The sequence below is a fragment of the Neopsephotus bourkii genome, unplaced genomic scaffold (assembly GCF_033783945.1).
Source record: "Neopsephotus bourkii isolate Nb327-2 ecotype Australia unplaced genomic scaffold, CSIRO-AGI_Nbou_v1 NB_71, whole genome shotgun sequence".
Lineage (NCBI taxonomy): Eukaryota > Metazoa > Chordata > Aves > Psittaciformes > Psittacidae > Neopsephotus > Neopsephotus bourkii.
In genome coordinates, this window is record NW_026900588.1 from 1,205,223 (window position 1) to 1,217,356 (window position 12,134).

The 12,134-nt window shown below is 42.7% G+C and overlaps 1 protein-coding gene across 5 annotated transcripts in view; it reads right to left on the bottom strand.

The window, feature by feature from the left end:
• The window catches only part of PPP1R21 (protein phosphatase 1 regulatory subunit 21), a 33,131-nt gene extending 23,849 nt beyond the window's left edge, over nucleotides 1-9,282 (bottom strand). For all 5 annotated transcript variants that reach the window (XM_061353615.1, XM_061353612.1, XM_061353602.1 and 2 more), the window contains exons 1-6: nucleotides 9,095-9,282; nucleotides 6,135-6,203; nucleotides 5,566-5,712; nucleotides 2,958-3,059; nucleotides 2,089-2,253; nucleotides 1,939-1,997 (exon numbers count right to left, since the gene is read on the bottom strand). In XM_061353615.1, coding sequence (XP_061209599.1) covers nucleotides 1,939-1,997; nucleotides 2,089-2,253; nucleotides 2,958-3,059; nucleotides 5,566-5,712; nucleotides 6,135-6,203; nucleotides 9,095-9,154 — 602 coding nt within the window. In that variant the 5' untranslated portion in view covers nucleotides 9,155-9,282. The remainder of the gene's footprint in view (nucleotides 1-1,938; nucleotides 1,998-2,088; nucleotides 2,254-2,957; nucleotides 3,060-5,565; nucleotides 5,713-6,134; nucleotides 6,204-9,094) is intronic.
• Nucleotides 9,283-12,134: the final 2,852 nt, after the last annotated feature.

Sequence of the window (12,134 nt, forward strand, 5' to 3'; positions counted from 1 at the left end):
GCTTCCCGTTTGACATCTAGAACTCCTGCACATATAGTGGAGGGTGGGGGGAAGGTGTCAAAGTGACAGTTTCTCCTTTTTTACAAACACATTTGATACGTGAAAATTTATCAGTACTAACAAGTAAAAAGAACTCAAAATAAACAAGCAAGATATGAAGAAGCAGGCTAAAAAGTAGTTTGTGCACATTAGCAAACATTTTTCTTGAACAGCAGCTCCAAAATTGCATAGATGCTGTACAGCATGAATCACAGTAGCACTGGACACGATAGGAAAACTCAAACTGCAGAGGCATGGATGTTTCCTTTTGTACTATAAAGGAACGACAAACAAGTAGTTTGGTAAGTACTGTTTTACATTCTGCCCTTTAATTTTCAAGGCATGCAGGCTGTCAAGTCTCATATCCCCTGCTTTCCTGAATAAAGCATGGGCATCAGAGGCAAATGGATCCCTTACCCTAAACAAGCAGGGAAAACAGAAGAGCAGTACTCTCAAAGACATCTTCTGTCCCGTGTTCATCAGATACTGATTTCGGTGTTTAAAATAATGAAGTGTCAGGCTTTATAATTTTTTAAAAGCCTCCTTTCTTAAATGGTACAGACAATTTCTTACAATTATATTAATTACCCAGTCATCACGGAACACGACAGACAAGCTCTGAATGGAATAGTAGCAAATTAAGACTACGCTGTGTTTCAAACACCACAGAAAAGCAAACAGCAGCAAAACACAGCTTTCACCCTCTTCTGCAAGTCATTCTTAGTGAAACCCAGACCTGTGCTAGAGCACATTTATTGGAATTAATGTATCTTTCACATCTATCAAAATAATCAAAATACACACTTCAAGGTTGCCATCTGAAAGAAGGAACTCTTCATCTGATCATTCACTACATTTTTTTACCCATTACATTAAATATCTATACTGCACATACATCTTTAAAAAACACACTTCAACAATGAACTTAATTTGATTTGCTCAGTCCTCAAATTCTTTCCATTTTCTACAACTTGTCTTCCAGACAAAGAAGGTATTTCAAAAGCAATACAATCCTTCAACAAAAGCTTTCAAGTATTAAATCACAGAACCAACTAGGTTGGAATTCACCTTTGAGATCAACTCCAACCATTACCCCAGCACTACCAAGACCCCCATTAAGCCATGTCACTAAGGCCAGCACTACCAAGGCCCCCATTAAGCCATGTCACTAACCTTGCCTACGCAGTTCGTGAATGCTTCCAGGGACGGTGACTCCACCACTGCCCTGGACAGCCTGTTCCAATGCCTGACTGCCTTTCTGGGGAAAAGTTTTTCCTTATATCCAGTACAAATCTCCCCTCGTGCAGCTTGAGGCCATTATCTCTTGTCCTAACACTTGTTACTTAGGAGAAAAGACCAGCAATCTCCTCACTCTATGCTCCTTTCAGGTAAAGGAGTTCTTTCTTCATGTTTCCCCTCCTGCCAAATATTCTAGCTGAAGGGGAAGCAAAAGCAAAAGCAATTGTTCAAGAAGCTTTTGAGGTAGAGAGAGACTTTTGAAACACTTTTCAGTCAGTTGACTCAGCATACTTTACCCAAGCTTTGTTTTTAGAAACAACTGCACTTTTGTTTCATACAAGTTCAATAGTTTCTCTACATTTTATAGTATTTCATTAGAAATAAAGTCTCCAAGCTTCCATCAACTTCACTGCTACTTAAAATAGCTTGGCAACAAAGCTGCTCTTACTGAAAGCTGAATCTGTGGAATCGATTGTCTAGCTACATACTCAGCAGAAGGAAACCTGGACAGTCTTGGTGTTAATGTGCTGTTGCCCAGTATTTTGAGTTAATAGTCCTTATTATTTTTAAGGTAGTATTCTCTAAAAATAATCCAGTTAATATTTCACAGCAGTTATTTCTTTAAATCATTTTTTCATTATATTAAATAAAAACACTTACCATTCTTCGGTTCGAAGCCTACAGTCCTTAGCTTCTCTTTCTAGTGTCTGAGACTTGATCTTTATGCAAGAAGATAATCTTACATTGTAAGTACTGACACAGCAAGACATTTCATTTCAAAACTTGCAAGTAAGAGGAAAGACTCCTTACTTCTAATTTGGTTTTATCATTCTGCAGCTTTTCTATAGTATCTGTGTATTTCCTCGTTAAACTGTCCACCACAGTTTGATGCTGGGCAGCATCAGTTTCCAGAACTTCAAGTCTAGTTCTCAGCTCTGCTTCTAAACGTTTATGCTGTTCATCTGCTTCAAAGAACTAAAAGAAGAAAAGCATAGTCCTTAGAAAGTTCCACTTTACTACAGAATCTAGTCTTATGAGTTTACACTGGTTTAATTAGCCAGTCCAGGTTAATAGCAAGTACTAGATTTCAGACAAACAGAAACTTTATTATGATATTTACAGAAAAAGATTCAGGAACAAAGCACTTTGTGGTTACTAAGATTTTGTAGCACCAAGCACTCCTTAAATATATTGCTGATTAATAATAGACACCTGAAAAATTAGACTTCAGCCATAAAGCTTCCCTCAAGGTTTCTAAAACCAAAGTGAAATGCATTAATTTCAGTAAAAGAATCCTAACTCAATTATGGCAGCTTGGAGAAAATATTTTAAGCCTTAAGGCAATCCTGAAACGGTTACTGAACTAAAAGGTTTCCACCCAGTACCAACTATATGGCTATTTTCAGTAGAGTAGCAAAGTGTCACCAAAAGTCACAAATCTAAATGAGAAAACACCTATTACAAGAGTTATTACACATACTGTCTTAAGAATCCAAAGTCAAAAAACTTTCTCATTTGCACAGTGAACACCTTTATAAACAAGCTATCCACTCTAATCCACTGTTTTGTATATAACTAAGCTTCTGAACCCAATAGTTTTCAGATGGCTTTTTCTTTATTTTTCTTTGCATGACCAGTTTTCTGAACTAAAAAGAAAGACTAAAAATAGTTTCACTCACAAGTATATGTAGTCGTTCATTCTCTTCTATCTTCTTCTGAAGATCTTCATTGAAGACACTTTTCTGCTCTTGACTCAACTGAGATGAGGATTCTGCACTTTTCTAAAAAGGAAAATGCATTTGTGATCTCCAAGTCTCTCGGGGTACTCCAAAGCCCAGCCCCAAGTATATGAAAAACACTTCCCATTGCTAATTCCCAATAGATGCAACATGAGTGTGTGTATATATATATGTATCTGTTACATACATTAACTAATATTTCAAAAGGTACACATACCACACAAAGGATGAGCCTAAAACCAGCACCTTTTCTTCACACTTTTGTTACTGTATAGTGGTAGAATGCTAACTCGATAACGACTCAGGAAAGCCTCTACTCAGGCATCACATTCACATGCATGAAATGACTTGTATGGGCAGGTGTCCATTTGACATAATTTGACTCTTCCATGATTCTACACTCAGCAATACTAAACTGTACACACACAGGCTTATTTGGTTTGATAGCTGTGTGTAAGGCACAGCTGCCCACACCAAGTGTCCACATCTAAGCTGGTCTGACCTCAGGAGGGACCAGCAATAATCACTGAAAGCACACTACCTCACAGCAGGCTGTAGCACAAGGTGGCACTGGCAAACACAAGGTCTTCACTGTCCACCATCTACTCTGATAATACACACATCTCTCTGCCAACTGTTTCCTCATTTTTCACCCATTTCATTCAAAAGACCCAGAGACCACCAGTGAATTCCACACTACTTTTCTCAACCACACTGCTGACCAAAGGAAGTACCAAACAAAAGGGAGGCTATTTACATTTAAACTTAATACTGAACTTCAAGTGCTTGCATCACCATGAAAGTCAGTCAGTGGCAATGACTTGCAAAGCTACTTAAGCCAGGCTGAGGTCCTTCAAAATACGGAAGCCTGTCTAGCAAAGCAGTAACTTAGTATGAGATAAAAGAACGATCAAACTGCATTTTGGAGAACAATCTACTATAGTGCATGAACAATGTAAGTCAGAGGTACTATGCTTGTCAAGGTACTGGATAGCAAAAAAAAAAAGCACAAGACCTTAGCGAAAAAGTAAGGAAGATTAAGTTCCCGAAGACTGGAAAAAGGGAAATATAGCCCCCATTTTCAAGAAGGGGAAAATGGATGACCCAGGGAATTATAGAGCAGTCAGTCTCACCTCTGTGCCTGGCAAAATCTTGGAGCAGATTCTCCTGGAAGGCATGCTAAGGCACATGAAAATCAACAAGGTGCTTGGTGACAGCCAGCATGGCTTCACTAAGGGGAAATCCTGCCTGACCAATTTGGTGGCATTCTATGACGGGGTTACAGATCTGATGGACAGCGGTAAAGCAGTTGAAGTCATCTACCTGGACTTGTGTAAAGCGTTCGACACTGTCCCACACGACATTCTTGTCTCTAAATTGGAGAGACATCAATTTGATGAATGGACCACTCGGTGGATAAAGAACTGGCTGGATGGCCGCACACAAAGAGTTGTGGTCAATGGCTCAATGTCCAGCTGGAGACCAGTAACGAGTGGTGTCCCTCAGGGATCAGTGTTGGGACCGGTCTTGTTTAACATCTTCGTCGCTGACATAGACAGTGGGATTGAGTGCGCCCTCAGCAAGTTTGCCAATGACAACAAGCTGTGTGGTTCAGTTGATATGCTGGAGGGAAGGAATGCCATCCAGAGGGACCTTGACACTCTTGTGAGGTGGGCTGATGCCAACCTCATGAGGTTTAACCATGCCAAGTGCAAGGTCCTACACCTGGGTCGGAGCAATCCCAGGCACAGCTACAGGCTGATGATCTTAAGGTCCTTTCCAACCCTAACTATTCTATGATTCTATGACTGTATTACTAATCAGTTGAATAATTTCTTTAATGACAGTATTGATTGCTACGGCACTTTGGGAGCTAACCAAAAAGAAAAGATGACAGTAATTAAGAGGGGTTTCTTCATAAGAGGAAGGTAGCAAAGGATGCTTGAGAATTCTTTAAGTCCAGACACACTCTCCCTGGAATTCTGGTGTTACTTACAGAAGATATGGATGAGCTTAGACAGAACATGGTATAATCAGATTTAATCAGCCATCATTTTGACAGACAAAGATTGCAAAACTGAAATTATTCTGTCATTTTGAAATAACATAGGGAATACTAGCCAAAAATTTAGATTTCAAAGTATTTGACAAGATTCACCTAAGCTACAATCATTGTCTGAAGAGTTAACCATTGACATCAAAATTACAATGCAAGGAGAGAAGAGATGAGGGGTGATCAGTTTTCCTCATAGTAATAGATTAATCACAGAGCTCCAAGCTGTTTGAACACTTAAATATCTGGAAAGGGAGACAGTAATTCAGTATCAGTTAGCTGACACAGTAGAAAGAAGAGTACAGAACTAGCCAGTATATATCATATGTATCAGTACCTGTTTTGTGGGTATTTTCACTAACATCAGTGAATACCACAAGTTCTGACAAAAACATTCAGCTCAACCCTTGACACAAAGCAACCCCTGATAGAAATCAGGGTCAGGTGAGGAGCAGACATCTGCTAAGCAAGGGGGGTTTTGCCTGCAGCACATACCTTGTTTTTCTTGCCCCTAGCTTCACTCAATGCAAGTTCGTCTTGAAGTAACTCCACCCGCTTAGCAAGTTGCTGATTTCGAAAGGTCAAGCTGTCCATTTCTTGTTGCAGTTTTCTCAGTGACTGATCCTTCATCTTCAGTTGCTCCTGAATGACCAAAAAGTTCTCAAATTAAACTTTTACACTTACTTTCATACATGCTTTTAGTAAGAAGTATTGCATTAAAAAAAAACACATTAAAAATTTGCTTTCTTTGCTATTTGAACACTGAAGCAGCAAAAACTATTGCTTCTAAACTAAAAACCAGATTTCACTTTCTTGAGCTGCCCGAAGATCACACTCAAGTAGGTAGCTCATTCTGTAAGTTAATCATCAAGAAGCAACTTCCACTTTCACGAAGTCCACACCTTCAGAGAACAGTGAAGACTAGTTGCAGAACAGAAATTCTTTTACTGAAATCAAGTTCCTTCCTTACTCTTTTAATCACAATACTTTGAATAAAATGTATTCCTATTTAACTATCTTGTTACAGCTTAGTACATCTGACATGAGTGGTTTTTCAAGATTACCTTCAGAGAGGCAGAATTTGCTTGCTCATCTACAACCCCTTTTTTCAGTACTTGGTTCTGAGCTCGAAGCTGAAAAATAAGAGATGCCAGTAACTATACAAGACCAAAGAATAAATAAAAGCCATTCATTAGAATGTGCATGAAGCATCATAATCTCTCCCATGAGAGCACAGGTTGTGCATGCTTTTTAAAATATTCTGTTCAGGCAGACAGATGTAGAATCAGGTTGAAAACAGTATCCAGTTCATATTTAGAATTTCTAAGATATAGGAAGTTACTTCACCACCCGAGTATTTTGGTCAATTAGAACATAATTCTTAATAAATATCTTGGAAGAATAATTATTTAAATATAATTAAAGTTTGAAGAATGGTGAACACATACGGAAAAATTTTGACTTCTTCCCTGACTAACCAGGTTCTTGCTCATATTCAGTGTTATTTTTGTGTCACCCCTTTTCTCCCCAAAACTGTTCATGCTGGTTCTGGAATATAAGCAGGACTCACAAAGTCAAAATTCATATCATTTCAAGAAGAGCTTAACTACACTGTAATGCAAAAATACATTATTAGGTAGATGATCCAGAGAAAACAGCTTGACAAACACTTCAGGAAAATGCATAAAAACCAGGGAAGAAAAAGCCCTCAAAGTCGTACTTATCTAGTTCAGAAATCTGAGCTAAAAATCACTGTGGTGAGAAGTGATACTCATGAAACCTATTTCCTCTACCCTGCAGCAATGAGGATACTGATAGTTCCATCTTCCCATTCCTTGATAATTGCTTGAATCCTGGTTTCTTCAATGGCAGTTTGTATTCATTTAACATGTTTGAGTCCAGCTATAAATTAGAAGGGTTTGTACTGTGTTTGGGAATACGTCTGGCAGACGCATAAAAGACAAGATTCAATGTAAAACAGCAATGGCTAATCTTTTCAGTCTGATGACTGAATAAACTTGAAAGGTCAAAAGTCAGTTGACATTGCTAAGCACAGGCTTCTGTCCTGCAGTATTCCCACTGTGCTGCTCAAGTCCTACAAAGGCAAGAGAAGATTGCAAGAGCACCACAGAAAGACTTCCAAGCACAGTTTCCCTAGCAAGAAAAAGCAATACAGTACTTTTTATATACCGTTTTTCTGCCACAGCTACAAATGCAGGTACATGCCAAGTACAGTGAATGAACTAGCTCAACTGTGCTGCACTCAGATATACAAGCTGAAGACTGATCCACCAAAAGCTGTCACAAGTTGAAAGAGCCTTTTCTGACTCCTGCTTCCATCAGGGTTGCACAAGAGAGCCAAGAAGCTGCAACTTGAGGGGAAGAGACGCTGAAAACATATCCTTCTTCTGGACTGCTCTCTGAACTGAGAGGGAATGCAATCCTTTGGCAAGCACTTCCCTTTACACTCCCTGAGTCTATCTAGCCCTTGTCTACCACTCTCCTTGGCTTCCACAAGTAAGTGAACAAGCAAATCGCTTCCCAAGGCTACTCACCGTTTCTACCCACAGTAGAGAGCCACCACAATAAAGAAGCAATTGAACAACTGATCATTCACACAAAAAGGCGAGTTATCTGCAAAGGGGATCCCACAATGCCTTCAAGTTACTGCACAAGAAGTAGGATGAGACCAAGAAATAGTTCCCGCAAAGAACCAATGAAACATCACAGACCAAAAGTTGCAAGATGAAGTTAAATAAAAGCTTTTGGACACTATGATACTAAATGAAAGAGGATCCAGTAGGTGGAACTTTTAGAAGTGGTAGTTAGAAGTCTACATTTCAAAGTTTCATTTGGGAATCAAGCACTGAAGTCTGTCAGTTACCTTATCCCAAGCCATTTTAATCTCCAAGGTACAGCAGAGCCACTATAGAAAGCAACAAGAAATCTAAACCCTGTGACCAACAAAGCCCCAAAATGATTTGGGTTTTTTTAAGTGATTTTGTGGAAGCATTAAAAATAATAAACATCTGTATGGGGATGGTTGGTTTGTGGTTTTTAGCAGTTCCAAGGAGAACAGTATTTAAAGAGACACCATTCCATAATCTAGGGAAAGGTGTCAAATACAGTCAAGTGATTTGTGCTAAACCTCTGATGCTGGGCTATACAAGAAATGATAGCTTGCTTTCCTAAAGCCATTCAAGACCAATGGCCTCCTCTTCCTCTTAGTGGAGGAACAAGAATGAAGAGTTCAGTATTAAGTAAGGCCCCACCCTTAAAAAAAAAAATATCAGCACTAGTACCTTGGAAAGGCATTCTTTGCTATGGTCGTTAAGTCTTTCCAAATACCCTGTTAAAACAGCACCAGAAATGGGAAACAAAGTTACCTAAGGCAGATGCAGCAGAATGGGAACAGTAAAGTGTGAAATCAAGTGTCCTCGTTCCCAAGACACTGCAACACCATTGTTAAGTACTATCACTGAACTCCCAAAACCAAGAGTTAAAGCAAACTCAGAGCCTATGGGTAAGACACAAGACCACGACCATGTTCACATCCAAAAAGATAACTAAGCCTCATGCTTGACTGAGAAGTGGAAAAGCAAGAAAAAACATTGCCCTGGTGTAGCTGAACTCATTACTTGTCCTACTGGATGCGCTGCAGACCAGGCCACTTGGCTGCTCACACCAGCTTATCCAACCGGCACTTGACAATACCACCGCATTCCCTCGCCACCTGCGAATTCGCTCCTCCCGTGCCTTCACCTCATCCTCAAAGAGCGGCCACCTGCGGGCCTCAAACACTTCACGCTGCCTCGAACACCAGCGTTTCAGCGCTGACCAGCCCCCGCTCCCGGGCAGGGACGGGCAGCCCCGGGGGCCGAGCGCTGCCCTCTCAGGGAGGCGACCGTTAGGCGCGTAACGGCCGGCCGCCGCGCTCGGAGAGCGGCTGGAGATGGGCGGCACCGACAGGGGGGCGGCGGCCGCCGCTTGCGGAGCATCGGGGACGGGCTCTGGCGCTTGATACCTTGGAGTACTCCTGAGCCAGCTTCTGGTACTTCCCCTGCAGCTCCGCGGCCGCCGCCATCTCCCCGCCGCCGGCTCGGCTCAGCCCGGTATCACCACAGCCGCCAACCCCGCACGCCCGCGGACGGAAGACGCACTTCCGGGTTCAGGTGGCGGGAGCGCGATGACATCACCACGGCACCCACACGCCCGTGAGGGGAGGGAGAGAGGGCGGAGCTTAAGCCGCAGGCGCCACCATCTTGACGCAACTTCCAAGATGGCGGCACGGAGGAGAGTGGGGCCACGTGACACCACTGAGGCTGTCGCCACAGCCTCTGTTGCCATAGTAACAGCCGCCGGGCGCTGCGCGCCCTCGAGGCTACGGGGCCCCACCCTGCTCAAAAAGCATAGGCCGCGCGTTCAGTGCCCGCAGCGTTGGGGTAAAGGGGAAAGGTGAGGGGGGGGCCGCGGGCTCATGTCGGCGGATCGCGATGGGGGCAGCGGCAGCGGGCGGTGCCCCGGAGCCGTCTCCTCCGCGGGCAGAGTGCCGGGGCCCGTCCCCTGGCCGTGTCGCTAGGGGGAGCCCCGGGCCTGCGGCAGCGGGTTGGACAGCCACCCCGGGCCGTGGAGGGTGCCGCCGTACCACCGGTGTTCCAGGGCCTGCCTCCCAGCGACCGGGAGAGGCTGATCTTCGGGCGTGCTGCCGGGGCAGAAGGGCAGGAGTGCGGGCTGTTGCTTGCGTGCGGGGAAGTAGGCCTACATCACGCGGCCGTGCTCCTTCAGAGCGCGGTGTCTGACATAGGGCACGTAACACCATTGCATTGGCAGATGCGCTTTTTGCAGAGCCACACTTGAAGAAATGAGACAAAAGGCAGTGAAATAATTCCTCATGGCGGCGATGGCATTAGTAGGTGCCAGCACTTGGCTGTTCCTGCTGCGCTCAACCTTCAGTGCCATTGTATCGTGATCTGGGGGGTCATTTAAGTATCTGCACCCCGTGGATCCCGGGGGGGGGTGGAGGCTTCTCTGCTGCCTCCAGCCTATCGGTCCCTTTGTTTCAGAGGCGCCTTTCAGCTTCTGCATTCAGCCATCCTCCTTTAGACATTGCTTGGGATATGCTGATTATCTCCTGGTTTTATAATTCTTCATGCTCAGATTTGCCAGGTATTTAAATGTGTGTATACCATCACACCTCTTTAAGGAGAATCTGAAGACACTGTAATAGGTGTGTTTGGTCCTACCAGATATCCAGCCAATGTAGGATTTTGTTTCTGAAAATGACTGGAAAAGGGAAAGAATAACAAGGCAGAAATGTGATGACACCTCACCAGTATTTACTGAGCATCTGCAGGTTAAGGGCTTCCTGGTCTAGGATAGAGATGTAACAGCAGATTATTTTGTTCAGTTTCCATGGTATCAGGTTTTTCCACTGGATTTCAGCATGCTGTCTTCATAGCCTTTCCTAAGTAGTGGGTAGAGACACTAAATCATCATTTTCCTACCTCCTTTTCTCTTTGTTTCCCTAAAGTAGAAGTGGATAGTAGGTGCCTGTAATGGAAGCTAATCCTTTTCCTTAGTCTCGAGGCTTTGATGGTGTGTGCTGTTCTTTTGCTTATCATGGTAGTGGAGTTGGCAAGCACTAAATATGATACGGTGGCCAGATTAGTAAATATGTTTGTATCTCCACAGTAAGTCTTCATGTTGGAGGACATGTCACTGATCCATGTTGGCAAGAACACTGCACATTTTTAGGAAGTCTAAAAGGGGTGAGAAAGCAAAACATGTATTGTCACTATTCATCCGAATGATCTTACTGCTGTTCTGTATGACCACAAGAGCTTAAATAGCAATACTGGAATAAGAAATAAGGAGGAAGCTCTACTTTTTAACATTAGGGCCATGATAGACTACTCCTTCCGCTCCATTTTGTATTCCCTACCAAAGTTCTTAGCGAAGTGAATGGAGTTTGCAATTGCAATTTATCAGACCGGGGTTAACAGCAGCACACCTTATACTATGTCATCACATGTCAGTGCAGTAAATTCTATATTAGAAAATAAATAAAAAAAAGAAAACCAAACTTTTACAATTTATTTGAAACCTGTATTTTTAGGTTTGCATTTTCTAGGATATGTCTTTCGTGATGTGTTAAGACTGAAATGCTTTGAACATACTTTGCAAAATACAGCAGTCCTGGTTAGTGCTGTGTTCAAAGATGCTTTCCTGGTAAAATTTTCCCATTGTGTCTGGTGCAGGGAATGCTGGCAGAGAGGTTTCACAGCTGAAAGCTGGGAAAGGGAGCTGGGGGTATTACAGAGCCTAGTTGTAGCAGGATGAATTGCTTTTGCACTGACAACGGTGTTTCTGACTGGGGAGGAACACAGAATTCTTTTGCTTACGTCCATACAGAAGAGCAAGATCCAAATGTACATTACATAGAACATTTATCATAGTGGGAAATGCCAGTTTTTTAAAACACAAGTGGAGCGAATGAAAAGAGGGCGCTTTTACTGCTCAAAGGCTGTGAGGCTGAGAGCGGACAGAGGGATTTTTAAGTTCAATGGAATAGCTCAGCTTCACTGTATTTGGAGCATCAGGCCAGCCTCTTGTATTTCGAAGTGGCCCTGTCTAGTTTCTCATGGATCCTACAGGCCCTATAATGTTAGGAACATACAATTTGTAATTTATCACCTTTCCATGGTGGTGTTTGGTGAACAGCTTGAGTCAAAGTTCCCCAAACATACAGGTAACAGAAAGTTCTGTCGCTTGGTTTTGTTTGCCTTTTTTATTTCCTCTTAGGAAATCCTCAGATTCATCCTTCTGATTTGACATTGCAGCTGCAGTGCTACTCCTTTACTTTCAGCTGTGGAAAAAAAAAGTCTTAATTGTGCCATTTCCTCACAGTCACTTAATACTCATCTCTCTCTCGAGAGCAAGGATGTCCAGCCACTGCACTGGAGAGGCGCACAATGCGTGGTGCTGCAGTGCGGTGTCGCATGCTTCCTCATCAGTGACTCGGTATGTAATTGCAAAGGACTGATCCTCTCATCAGAAGTTCAGAG